At 39.6% G+C, this 14,883-nt stretch overlaps 1 protein-coding gene across 1 annotated transcript in view; it reads left to right on the top strand.

Moving 5' to 3' along the window:
• Positions 1 to 6,201, top strand: part of UBXN11 (UBX domain protein 11) — a 1,449,120-nt gene extending 1,442,919 nt beyond the window's left edge. The window contains exon 13 of the mRNA XM_044083944.1: positions 6,048 to 6,201. Within this exon, the coding sequence (XP_043939879.1) occupies positions 6,048 to 6,201 (154 nt within the window). The remainder of the gene's footprint in view (positions 1 to 6,047) is intronic.
• The last annotated feature ends 8,682 nt before the right edge of the window (positions 6,202 to 14,883 follow it).

Genomic DNA, 14,883 nt, shown 5'->3' with positions numbered 1-14,883 from the left:
TTTTAACTGATTGCATATATTTTGTCTATAGCCAGAGAGGGCTGTGTTTGCCTAAGCCACTTAGAGCACATTCCACAAGGTGTATGTCCACTTCTTCAGCTTTTTGGTTAATAATATCAATAGATGACATTTGTGCTGCTGCCATTTGGTCCACTGCTCATACCTTTATTGCTCATTAGAAGATTTGGCTTCTAGGAACAGAGCTGCCTTTGGCTGTGCAGTACTCCAAAATAACATTCCATGAGGACCACCCAAGGTTCATCTAGCTGGGGATACTGTCTCATCATTTGAGGAATGAATGAAAATGATAATATCAGATACAAATGTTATGTACTCAACATAATGATGCATCTCTAGTGTCCATTTTAATTCTTCTTCAACTTGCACCCTCCTAACCCCCTTCCATTTCTTCCTGGAGACATCTAAGGGATACAACTTTGGGAATTATTGTTCTTTGTTTGAGCTGCAGTTTTATCTCTATTAGCTCTGCCTAATAGATTCCTTATAATATCAGTCGTGTATTATTGGGGGTTACAAACTTGACCTGAGGTATGCTAGGTTAGTAAGGCATTATGGTTAAAGGGAGGAGCTCAAGAGTTGGATCTGTGAATCTGGAAAAAGCAGCCAGCCGGATCTAAGGTCAGATCCCATTCCCATCAGTTGAGGAAGAATGAAAATGGACAACAAAGATGCATTGTTACGGTGAATACATAACTTTTGTTTAATTATCAAACACACATTGGCTAAATATCTTTTGGCTACTTTTTAAGATATGAATAAGACAGTTGCAATGTTACCTTCCACTGACAGTAAATCCTCATTTCTCACCATAATTTCTTCAATGTTCCAACTTACTAATCATTTTTTGAAATGCTGTTATGATGCTACAGATGCAGTATCTAGAGCTGTTTTAGCTTGATCAGTTATATTCATATACCCATGGCTACATTCCCAGAATCTCCCTGTGGATATCAAGCCTCAAAATGTTAATGCTGTCCTTGATAAATATTACTTGGTACCTTGTCAGCTGAAGTCTTGGCAAGGGTGATGATGACAGGGGAAACTTATCCAAGGGGTCCAACAATTTTTCAATCTCCAATTCCTAAATGTAAGAGAAATTGTCCTTCCAGTCTTAGCCGTTTTTATAGTAAACCAGTTAAACAATCCCAGCAAAAGTCAGGATACAACAATTAAAAAAAAAAAAAAGGTAGGACACTTTTAAGGAAAAAAGGAGGAACAATTCAGGTACAAATTCAGTCGAAGTCTTCCACCCCCCCCCCCTCCGCATCCTGGCCAATGTGCAAACCTTTTAATAATATTTTTCTATTTTTCTTCCTCTTTGGAACTAGACCGCAGCAGATTATTGGCTGTTAGAAGTCTTTCAAAATTGATACATGTGATAATGGGGCTCTTTTCTTCCAAATTTAGGAGTTTCCCTTCCGCCATCCTTAACATCAAACCAACCTCTTTCCTCACATCATTTACCATAAGCTATCCCAAGGTGTAATAGAATCTATTATAGATTAAAAAGAAAAATTATTCTGTTCTAGAATTTTTCTAGTGACCAAAAATAGATGTAACATGGACATGTGTTAATAGCTGCATAGAGGCAGCTGTGCCCACCAGGAAGAAGTATATTATTAACTCAAAAAAAATAAGACACTAAACCAGAAAAAGCCAGACTAACAATGCCAGAAAGAATATAAAACTCGTTTACTGTCAAAATTAAACACCACAAAGCTCTCAGGAAAAAAATCCCTCCTACAGTGTAGTATTAAAAAAAAACAATTAAATTAATTAATTTATATACAAAACACATGATACAGCCAACCAATCACATCTTTAAAAACATTCCAAGCTAATTATATTAATAAATGTTCCTAGTTAAATTTAATTACACTTTTAAAGTAGCATGCAACAAACAGATAAAGCACCCACATTTATATGTAATCAAAACTCATACTCTAAAATCACAGTATTAATAATATTAATAAAATCATAACATGTACATAAAATATGTTTAATGTTCCATCTGTTTGTCCTTCAAAAGTGGTTTAATACTCACAGCAGCATTAAGACCGGGATTTTTATCCACATTTAATCTTATGATTATATACTCAGCAATTTAAGTTTATTATTTATATCTCCACCCCTAATATTGGGTAAAATTTTTTGTATAGCCCTGAAATTCAATTTATGTTGTGAATCATTATCTAAAACATGCTTAGCAAGAAAATTCATAATAATATCCCTTCTTATATCAGAAAATTGCTTGGTAATCCTATTCTTGAATCTCCTGCTACACTTTCCCACATAAAATGCAGAGCAGGCCATACAAGTGGCTAAATATACCACATTCTCAGAATTACAGGTAGAGAGGCAGTGAAGTTCAAATTTCTTCTTATTAACAGGATGCATAAATTCTGTGTATTTTGCAGTATGTTACAGTTAACACAGTGAAAACATGGAAAGGAGCCTTTCTTATTATGAACATGTTTCTTACTGTGCTTCTGTCTCTATAACAAAGTCTCTGTTTTAAATTCCTACTTTATCTGTAAGCAAAATGTGGGTTCATTCCAGTAAACTTATTTATCTCAGGATGGGCACTCAGGATACTCCAATTATCTTTACTGATCTTTGTAACTTTATTGGTTCTCATATTGAGCTGAGTAATGTACCTCACAAGATTATTCTCCATCTTCAACTCATTACTATATCTAGAGTACCCATTATTCATAAAATAAGGTCTAGCTGATTCCTTCCTTCCTTTCCCTAATAATGTATTGTCTTGACTCATCTAATAAAGCATCAGTATAATATCTCACTCTAAATTCTTGAGCCATATCTGACATTTGTTGGTAGAAAGTCTCGTCATTAGTATTCAACTTACTCAGTTGCAAACACTGACTTCTAATGATCCCTTTGAACCCATGCTGTGGATGCATGCTTTTCTTATGTAGGAATCTATCTGCCTGCACATCTTTTCTAAATATACTTGTAGTAATATCATCCCCTTCTTTAATTAGGCTAATGTCTAAGGAATGTATTTTTTTTTATTTGAGTAACTTAATGTGGATTGCTGTAATAACTGGGGCACTTACCGGTACAAATGTACTGGATCTTTTAAGAATGCTGCCTGTATATGCACTATTCTTACATATCGGTTTCAAATTTAAATTACTATTAAACAATTTTAAAACAGTTAGAGTATCTACAATTGAGTCCTATCAGTAGGAATACATTATATATTTTATCAGATACTATTAGATACTGTTTTAACTGGTAATGTGTTTTTGTTTGAAAAAAAATTGCCATCAAGTTTTTGGGGTAGTGATGGGGACTTCTGGCTCAAACATGTATGCAGATTTAGCTTTAAATCAAAGACTTCGAATATTAGTAATGCTATGAATGATCATGTTTAGAATGTTACCTTTTGTAAGTGTTTTGTAGATTATATATTTTAAATTTGGACAGGCAGTGAAGCAAATTTGATTAATTTTGTAGCATATTTGGATGCCACCACAGAATTTTTAAGGTTTAAATTAAGTTACCCATAAGTCTCACTAGTCTGATATGTAAAGCCATGAAAGAATTATCATGGAAATGATCAATATAGACCCAACCCATTTTGGTTTTGGCAAGGGCAGATAATGCCTACTCAACCTGGTGGACGTCTTTGAGAAGGTAACCAAAGCAATGGATGAGGGAAAAATGGTTCACACTATCTATCTTGACCTGGCCAAGGCATGTGACACAATAACTCACTCGAGAATTGTGAAAAAACTCAAGAGGTTAGGTAGAAACTCATATGTCACCTGGTGGATAGCCAAATGCCTGACAGACAGGACCCAGGGGAAGTTAGAATTGGGGAGTCCACCTCTACAAAGAGGCCATTCACAAGTGGACTTCCTCAGGGATCAGTCCTTGGACCACTACTTTTTGGCATTTACTTCTCTCACATCAAGCCCAATGTCAGTGGTCTTTGGCTGACTAAGTTTGCAGATGACTGCAAATTAAGAGCTGTCATTGAATCCCACACTGAAACAAATGTTCTCCATGAGGGACTGGCACAGACAAGCAACTGGTGTCAGACCCATGGACTAAACTTAAATGCCAATAAATAAATAATAGTATCCTTTGGAAAATTATCCAGTCCTAGTAACTATCATATTGACAACATACCCCTTAGAGTTCACACAGTAGTCAGGGACTTAGGGACACACATAGATAGTAATCTAGCCTTTGATCATCATATGCCTACAGTAGTGAGGATATCATTCTTTGTTGTGCAACTTATAAACAAAGGTATGGCATTCAAGTCCAAGGAAGTCATCATTCTACGGTATTCAGCATTCATCACACCTATTATTGAGTACAATTCCCCCTTTGGTATGTACCTAACCAGGCATATACAACAACTGGGATGGCCACAGAGGTTTCTCACTAAAAGAATACAAGGCATAAGTAAAATGTCCTATGCAGACCGCCTCAAGTCCCTATCCCTGTATTTTATCTCCTACAGGCTTTTGAGAGGAGATCTATGCCTGACATACAGGGCATTGTCAGTCCCCACTGTGATGGACCCCCTGCATATCCACAAAACAAACAGCACTAGAATTACCCTTCTAAAGACTTAAACCTTGCCTGTGATATAAATAGGACCTGCTGGAGAGACAGGTATGTTTCCCAGAGACTACCTCGTCTATGGAACAGGCTCCTCATCCATGTAAAGCAGAGTTCCTCCCTAACCCAAGTCAAATACAACTTGGACAATTGGATGGGAAACAGGAAATTCATCCCTGGTTTGGCACCTATGTCTCTAATGGACACAGGCCACCTGTAAATGATTCATCTCCCAGGCCCATGCTGACACTCATCAAGGGTATCAGAACTTGTCAGAGATTTTGGATGCATGGCTAGGCTTAAAAAGGCTCTTGTGGTCGTTAGCCTTGTAAACACCTATGAACCTATAGGTTACCCTGTTTCGGTTGAGTAGTCACCCTATTGGGATGGGTAGGTATATTGATGGTACATATGATGGGGGGGATTTGCCTTTGTATTCCATCCATGGACTGCTCTGCCTACCCAATAGAGTAAGACTGTGTACAGTGTGTTATCCTATTGTATACCTTTTTTATGAATCACAAAAGGATTTGGCATGCCATTCTGTGGCATAGTAGTTCTGCTCCCTGGTACACAATGATTATGACAAATATGCACAGTTTGTAATATGAAGGATGTAAAGAGGGCTTGTATCATCTGTTTAGCACAAATGAGTTTAGCACATCTCTCTCAAGCCATAAATGATATTGGATTGATATAGGACATTTTAACTGTTAAGAATTACCTGTGTTGATTGTTGTTACCATTAGAGTCAGTTTACCTATCAATATTTCTGGAGTGCTGCAATCTGTAATGTTTTAAGATTGTTAAAACTTAATAAAGGTTTTTCTTAAAAAAAACAGTACACTATATACTTTTCTTTTCTGTTATAAACACACAAAAAAATGTTGATACAGACCTTGTTGGAATTTTATAAAAGGTACTAAGTGTTGTCATTAGGTAAAACAGATAGCCATCTCTAGAAAATAAAGCACTAATTGTTTATGGTACTAGAGTGGTGTGTTTCTTTACCATTCAGTTTAGCTACTGTTTTCGAATCATAGCTAAAAAGACCTGTTGAGATTGCTGTCACGATGATAAATTGATGAGTGCATAGTGTCCTGCAAGAAAACTAATTGTAAGTCATAGTTCTTTGGTTATCTGTAAGACAAAAATGAGGACCTCTAAGTAAAGTGATATTCTGGGAACTGCTATGGTAACAAGCTACCACCACTACTAGGATAGACAACAGTGAACAACGTAAACATTTAAGTGTAGTGTCACAGTTAGATGCTTTTCTTTGCAAAATAGGGCACTTAAGAATCCGAATGGAAATAGGATAAGCTGATTTCCTAAAAAGGTTTTTATCATCTAGAATAATTTTCTTATGTTTGCTACAGAGATGAAAGTTAGAATTCAGGAAATAACTTTTTTTACTTTCCTAGATTAATGCTGGATGAAGAAAGTCGGCCTCCATCTTCCAAAAACATATCTACTCTGAGAGTAAAATCTGAGAATGGCGAACAAACCTACATTGTGAAAATGTTGTTTACTGAAACTATTGGAGACCTTCGTAATTATCTTAATAAACACAGGTAAGTGAAAATGCCTGCATTTGTTGCACAGATAGCATCGCACTTGTTTATAACTGGGACAGCTTGTATTGTATCCATAGGTCACTACACAGCTAATAAAACACTGCTGCCAAGAACGCTTGGATGTCCTACAGTAAGATTTTGAAAGACTGATTACAGTTAGTTTATGATGTTTTGAGCCAAAATTGGAGGGAATCACTGTGCAAAGTGCAGAGTTAATTGACCCTGAATCCCTCATTGTGTAAACAAAAGAACTGGTTAATGACATTCAGTAATATGATTTAAATCAGATGAGAAAAGCTCCAGATAAAGATTACAAAAATTGAAAATCAAACCAAAAGCTAAACGGGCCTTACCACTTATTACATTGAATAGAATATGCTCTGTCATGCAGTCCACTCTAGATGGTTTTGAGCAGTAACCTTTCCAGAAGGAGAATGAGTAAATAAACAAGCTAGCCTGATCGGAAGTCATTTATCCCTGCTGTCACTAAAATATTTTTAGGGAGAACAAAAGTAGTCGGAAGTAGCTGTTTAAAATTGGCTAAAACAAGCAAGAACTCTGGTAATCTTATAATCTTACAGGAAAAGACTGTATATTAAGAATATTTGGCAAAAAGGTTTAAACTTTGTGAAACATGAATTAAAAGAAGATTGATTAAAAACACATCTGGATATATTTTTGGATTAGTTACCAGACCCTTTAATGAAAATGTAAAATAACTGAAATTAGAACAGCAGTAGTCACAAAATAAGGAAACTGATTGGCTACCTAGGTACAAAAATTAGGATGATAATAATTAGTAAATCTTGAGACTAAAAAATGCAGATTACACAGACAACTAAATCATTTTAACACAGAACATGGCAGTTCAGCACATTATCATCTTGAATGCCATAAATAAATTAATAAAATGGACACCTATCCCATAAAAAATTGCATCCCATGTATAGTTCTCCACTTTGCCTGTGTGTCATTTTGACACACTTGATTTGGTCCATTTGGCTATACAGCATTATTCTGTTGTTGTCACCCATCCCTAGTGTGGTGACTCTCCAAATCATGAAATTATGTGTACAATTCTACATTTATGTTGTGATGAAGTGGAGAGCTATGGTGCTTTCCCTCCACCATCCCTCGAAGCCCTGTATTATTTCCCTTGTGTTGTACCCTCTGCATGCCCCCTATTTTCACCACTGTCCTATCAACTCCTTTTTTACTTGTTTAATCTGGTCAAAAAATAGAATCACACACAATACAAATGGCCTAAATGGTCTATCAAAAAGCCCTCACTTTTTGTTCTCAGCACGTGCACAAAGATTGGGATCACACATCACTGCTGAGTGTTATTGAATGGCGTTTCATGTCTTATGGAAAAACACAGTGAGATTTTCCCATCGCCCGCACTTCTGTGGTTACTTTCACATAAATGGGCCTCTAAGACCTTCACATTGGCTAAGTATATAGACCAACATACAAAGCAAGTTTTAGAACGCTGCCAGTATTTGCTCAAAGATTCATAGGACTTTTTGGGTAAGGTTTCTAATGATTTATACTTAGGCAACCTTATTTTTGTAACAATAGACGCAAGGGACCTATTTTCTGTTATACCACACAACATAGGTTTTAGAGTGGTTCTTCGAGTTTTTAAGTTTTTATTTGGAGATAGATAATGCTGAATGTTTAACCCTTAGTAGTCTCATGGAAGCAGTTTTGGAATATAATTTCATTACTTTTGAAAACCAACTCTTTAGGCAAAAAATAAAAACAGGGTAGCAATAGGGGGCAGCTTGTGCCCCAGTGTTCGCAAATTTAGTGATGGCATATTGGGAAACCACTTTAGTTATTACATCATAATTTAGTAATTGTTGGTCCCTATATGGACGTTTTCTTGACGACATCATTACTTTTTGGACTGACACCAGGGACAAGCTTGACCAGTTTTTTCGGTTTATTAATGGTGCTACTCAATTTTTAAAGTTTACCATGGAAGCAAATTCAGATAAAGTTGACTTTTTGGATGTAACTATTTTAAAGCGTAAGCAGGACTCCAGGTTTGAATCCACCCTATATAGGAAGCCCACCTATTCCATTTCAATGTTACATTTTAACAGTTGGCACCCAGTCCATCAAAAAAGGGCACTAGTCAAACGCCAGTGTGTAAGATTGGTCAGAATGGTTAGTGATGACATCTGTTTTGGACAGGAATGCCTGTAACTGAGGAGAATGTTGGAAAAAAGGGGATACCCAGATGGGTTTTTGGGTAGAATTTTTAGAGAAGTGGAGAGAAAAGAAATGAAGGAACTTATCTCCCATTGCTAGGAGCAAGTGCTGGCACAACTATCAGGGCCCGAATAACATAGGGAATGGAGTTATGTTTAACAAGGCCCTGATATTACCATACAACTTGCACTTTCCTGCTAAATGTAATATAATTAGCAAAAACTGGCATCTGTTTGGAATAGAGGAGGAATACCAAGCAAAAGTGGGTGGCAATCCCCTAATTGTTTATCAGAAAGATATTTGCTTTAAGACTTTCACTGAAAGACAGGTATCTGACTCGGGAATGGGGGAAATGGTAAAATGTGGCTACTGTCTGCAATGTAAACACATTTCTGAAGCTTCCCCCATATATATAAAGGGGGTGGGCAGTATAAAATTGCCCACTAGCTATCATTGTGAGAATAAGCAAATTATTTATGCGGCTAAATGCCAACTATGTGAAAGTTTTTGTATTGGGAAAACTTCAGGGGCTTTCAAAAGAAGGATATACCAGCACCAATATGATATAAGGAAGAAAAATGAACATAATGCTTTGTTTAAACACATTAAAAATCAGCCATTGCATTTTTTAAGTTCATTGCAATTGATCACGTCAAAAGAGGATAGAGAGGGCGTCCATTGGATTTAATGTTAGAGCTCTAAGAACTGAGATGGCAATTAAAATGCAATGCATTCAATTATCCTGGGCTTAATGATATGATTTCTTTTTATAGTAATTTAAAGTTGAAAGCAATGTTTGCACTATAAATAATGGTTTGTTCTCTGGGGCTTGTTTTTTATTTGGGGCATGAAAAAAAAAAAACAAAAAATGCTGCTGGAGTTAGTTGTTTTTGCCTATAATATTGCAAGAAACTGTTGATGGAAAAAGGCTTTTTATTTGGGTCAATTATTTAATTAATATTGTCGTGTGATTTTAAGGATTGTGTATGTATTCAGTGATTTTGATTTGGTGTTCATTCTGATGGTCCAGTTAATGGTGGACGAAAGTGCTTAATGTTTTAATAAAGAGTGGTATCCGGCCAACGGGAGTGTACTCCTTTTTTGTTTTTCAATTACTGTTATGCGTGCAAGTGGTATCTACATATCTTAGGAACCCACTATTATCCTATGTCTCAATCATGGTTAGACTTTCTGATCCCTGATCACTCCCTGTTGGAAACACATGATTGTTCAAAGCATGACAGATTACTTATCAGGAAAAACATAACAGTAACACACACTGCAATGATGTTAAAAGATGCCCCAGAAAATGTAGCATTGTCTGTCTCTATCCCTGTCACCATGTCTCTATCTGTATTATTGTAACACAGTTTGTGTAACATATGTATTAGGTTGATAGATGTCATATACATATTATAAGATGTTACACCTGTCCTTACAGTAAAGAAGGCTGATGCTTTCATTTTCCCTTGCTTGAATCTGTTGTCAGTGTCCCATAAAATGCGTCAGTTAAATTTAACAATTCTTGAGTTCCTGTGTGTGTTGAACTGCGTTAATCCTCCTGTCTGTACACTTTTATTTTATACTGTCAGTGGTTCAAATCCAGATGTATGTCATGCATTTAATGTTTCACATCTTAATGTTATGTGCATGTGTGCTACTTATGTTGTCAAGCAACACTATCCACCTTATGTTATATTTCCAATCTCCTACAATGTCTTCATCCATATTGGAAACACTTTATTGTACACAGCAATACAACTGAAGTGTGCAGAGTTTTAAAGGATGTAGACATTTATCCATCTTAATGTTTGTTGTTGTTGCCATCCCTACCCTTAAGAATATATTGAGAATCATTGGCAATTGGAGACATTAGGAAAAACCATTGATTTGATTTCTAAATTTATATAAGTCAGAAAATGCAGGATAACACAACAAAACACAAATGTGCACATAAAAGAAGTATAAGCTAATATCTTAGTATTACTGTGTGTTTTGTCATGTCTCCAAATGTCCACCTCTTCCCAGCCCTTCTTTGTCATCATATAAACCTCCTTGATTCCAAACTGTTTCCATAAACCATAATCTGATGTTGTTAATCTTCTTTCCATTCATCACTGATGGGTTCTGTTCTGAGCCCTTGGAACCAAGTCAGCCTATTACCAAGCTTGCGCCAGCCAAAAAAACCTCTTGAGCTAAGTCTCTACCTAGAATGCCCTTCTCCCTGTTACCTCAGATCTCATTTGCCATGTAGCCGTAATGCCATGTTTCAGCCGAGCTCTCAGCTAAGTGAAACCTTTTTTGATATTTGTGTAAAAATGTGTGGATATCTTCATATTTTACCAAACCTTTAGTATTGCTAGCATATTTTCTGCGTCTAACCTTATTCCTCCCACTCTACCCACTGCTACCATTGGTAAACTTCAAGTACCATTGTTGGTACTGCCTTTTCCCTTACCCTTGTGGTATTTTTTCAGTACCATAGCTGGTATTGTTTTCTCTTGCTTAACCTGTTAGCTTTTATCTTTATTCAGGTGTTCCCCTTTCTTCTCTTCATACAGTGCTTTGTTATACTGATGGTTTTCATGTGATGTGATTTTTTTGAACAGAGTTGACTTCATTATCGTTGGATTATACGGTTGGTTGTGGTGTTCTTTTCTACTAAGATGGCAGATAAGAAGGGTACTTCAGGCTTTAAGCATTGTACTTCTTGTAAGCGCAAGTTACCTAACAGTGATTCGCATTATGACTGTGTATACTGTTTGGGAGTGGCCCACCTTTCGGTGCAGTCTCCATGTGATATTTATCAAAGCTTCAGCCAATGCACTCTTAATGAGCACAAAAATAAACTCATTCTGAAGAGGTTACTCAAGTTTCCCTTCTCAGAGGCCATTTCTGCGATGGAGGTTTCAACCCCTCCTTCTAAGGACAAAAAGAGATCCCACTCTGTTCCTTCTTCACCATCTGGTGATCAGAGCCAACTTAGGAAATCTAAGGTCCCTAAGTTATCGTCAGAGCATAAATCTGCCACTTCAGCTCCGACCATCTCAACCTCCGATACTGACACCTGTTTTGGCACACGTCCTGCCTCGGCACCGATCATGGATCTTACTACTACTTCGACTTTGGCACCTGTAGCTACTTCGGCTCAGGGCACACCTTTGACTACAAATTCAGTTTCTATTTTGGAACTGATGATTGTTTCGGCTCTGACTGCCACTTCGGCACCGAGCTTTGTACCGACCTCGCTCGATCTGACCGCTTTACTTCTGATCTCGAAACTAGAGGCTTTGGTGCCAGCAGACCTTACACCAACATCAACACCACGGACTCTGTAGACCTGTTTTTGGGCCAGGAGTATAGCCCATTGCTCAAACATCCTGACTCTCTATATGGAGTATCCACTAAATCCACCAGGAGCCTTTCTGAACACGACATGGTGCGTCTTGTGGACAAGCTGTTGGTAGCCAGGGGGATTCCCTCACTTTCTAAAACCCGTCCACCTGCAGGACTTGGGTTGCATTATCCACGGACTCCATCTTACACTCCTCCTTCGATCATCTCAGTTCTGAAACCTTCTGCTCCAACATCCTTCTTGGAATCCATCACCTCGGTGCCTATGGTGCATCTCACTCTGGCTCTGAGTTTGTTTGGTCTTTGGGTCCCAATGAACCAGTCCTTCCTCAATCTGGGGATTGGGGGACTGGGCCATCAGCCTGGGGTACGCTGCTGACTTTCTTCTTGGTTCCCTCCTCGGCACCAATGGCTATGTCCACGCCAATCCTGCTTGAGGCTCCATCCATGGGGTGGGTCTGTCGGAGTGGGGTGTGACCCAGTCCCGAGGTTGTCTTTCTCGGTTCTGGGCTCCCATCCCTCTTTGGGCAGGCTTGCCTTTCGCGTGATGGAGAGGGCTCTTGCTTTTGACAGCACTTCTTTGAAGTCGGAACCCCAGTTTTCACCCCCTGAGCTACAGCTGTCACAGACCACCCCCCCGGGACACTGGGCAGAAAAGACGCAGGACACCCTGATCCAGGGTACCCATTCTTCCGAGTCCTCCTGACCCCCACTGAGGAGCCCCCTCAAAAGAAGATGTGCAAGAGGAAGCACATGGACTTGCCTGAGGAGTTCTTAATGGAAGACACGGATTACGATGATGGTGAAGGGTCCCCATGGTCACCTCCTGATGATGTACATCGTGAAGATGTTAAAGCAGAAAGATGACTGGAAGACCTCCACCCCTTCATCTGAGGAGTCTGTGTTCCTGTAGGCTTTTCTTGCCCAGCCTTCTACCCCTTGGGTGATCCAGCCTGCCAATGAGCTCATCCAGCTTGTCTTGCAGCACACGTGGAAGAACCCTGATTCCATTGAGATGATCCCCCGGAGACCAGACAAAATTCTTTCCCTTCCTGTGGAGAACTAGCACTGGTACAAAGGGTTACCAGTTGATGCTATGGTGGTGGCCATGAAAAAGGACTTGGCTGAGGAAAGTCCTGCTGTCCACCCACCCAACAGGGAGTCCCGGGCAGTGGACAGACTTGGGAAGGGTGTTTTTGCATCAGGGACCTTTGCTATATGCTTCCTGAATTACTTGGCACATTTTACGAGGCTCCAGAGGGACTTGATCTCCGAACTCTCTGGGACACTCACAGGACAGTTGTCTGATGAGGTCAGAGACAAAGTGGCCTCGCAGATAGTAACCCTGGAATCAATATCCAACTCGTCCATGAGGTTGCTCTCACATGCAACTGAAGGGGCAGCTAGAGCAGCGAGTTCAGGCATTATGAGGTGTCATGCCTGGATGTGCATCTGTGACCTCACGGGCCCCTTCAAGTCTTCCTTTCTGAATGCTGCTATCGAAGCTTCATCCCTTTTTGGCTCCAAAGTGAAGGACATGCTAGCCAGGTGCGAGCAAGATGGGAAAACCCTGTCTGCCATAAGCCTTCATTTTTCCAACCCTCAACGTACCTTCTCAAGGAATCAAAGTAGTGGGAAAATGTGGTATAAGAAATCTCAGGGCCCTTTCTGTGCAGCACATGGCGATGATACTCCCAGAGGCAGAGGGGGTAACAGTTCTGTAAGATGCCCCTACAGAGGCATAGGGGGTCCTCGCAACCAAGGCTCCAGGGACTATTTCTCTGGACAACCTTATCAGTGCTCTTGTGGGGCGGCCCGATTGCTTACCTCTGGAAGCAGTCGGGGGTCATTTCTCTCTGCACCAAGCTGCCTGGCAATCTATCACCACTAATCGTTGGGTGCAGAATATTATCACCAGAGGTTACACCATTACCTTTTCTTGTCAGCCAAAATTTTCAAGAAAATTTACTGATGTTCCACCCAGTCAAAGGGAAGAAGCAGCTTCTGAGATTATAAAGCTCTCTCAAAAAAGAGTCATCCAGCCAGTCCCACCAGACCTGCGTAGATCCAGATTTTACTCGAGTTTCTTTTTGGTGCCAAAAAAGACAGGGGAATGGAGACCCATTTTGGATCTCAGCAGCTTAAACAAGTCTGTCACCCACACCAAATTCTGGATGGTCACAGTTCAATCCATCCTTCCGTTTTTAAGAGAAGGCAATTGGATTTGCTCTATAGATCTCTGGGATGCGTATTACCATATCAAGATGGACAAATGCTCCAGGAGTCTGCTTCGCTTCTGGCTAGGAGCCAGTCATTACCAATTCTGTGCCTTGCTGTTTGGTCTCTCTGCATCCCCTAGAGTGTTCATGAAATGCTTGGCAATGGTAACAGCTCACTTGAGACTAAAAGGATTCCAGGCGTTTCCATATATAGACCACTGGCTCCTTAACAACCCCACCAAGCATCTTCTGGTAACTGCGCTACAACATACTCTCTCTCTCTGGCAAAATTGTTGGTAATAACGATACATTGGGAAACATCAAATCTTATCCCTACACAACAAATAGAGTTCATTGGAGTAGTGTTCAATACTCAGTCCTGTCTGGTACCACTTCCTTTTCACAGACTCCATCAACTGAGGCTTTAAATCCGAGTGATTCTTTCTCAAACATCAGCCTCTGCAAGGGAAGTTCTTCAATCCCTAGGTTCTGTGGCTGTATCAGTTCCAATAGTGCCTCTAGCAAAGCTACATATGCGAATTCTGCAATGGCTCCTTGTGTGTCAGTGGTTCCCAAACTGTCATCCCGTGGATTACAAGATTCGAATAACCAACTCCTGCAAGCAGGACCCGCTTTGGTGGATGAGGCCAGACGTAGATCTTTGGAGCTGCCCATTTCAACCCTCCCAGCCCACAACCATTGTGACCACGGATGCTTCCCTGATCAGGTGGTGGGGGCCATTTCCAGGGAAAGACTGTCCAAGACACACGGTTCACCTCAGAGGCCCACCTGTATATCAATGTTCTGGAACTGAGAGCCGTGCTGTTAGCATTGCAGGCATTCCATTTGGCTCTCTCCTCTGGGACAGTTGCATTTCAATCAAACAATAT

Source organism: Protopterus annectens, chromosome 1.part1, assembly GCF_019279795.1.
Source record: "Protopterus annectens isolate FY-2018-M chromosome 1.part1, PAN1.0, whole genome shotgun sequence".
In the NCBI taxonomy this organism is placed as follows: Eukaryota; Metazoa; Chordata; order Ceratodontiformes; family Protopteridae; genus Protopterus; species Protopterus annectens.
Note: the sequence above shows the minus strand (reverse complement) of the source record. Positions and strands in the feature narration are given on the sequence as shown.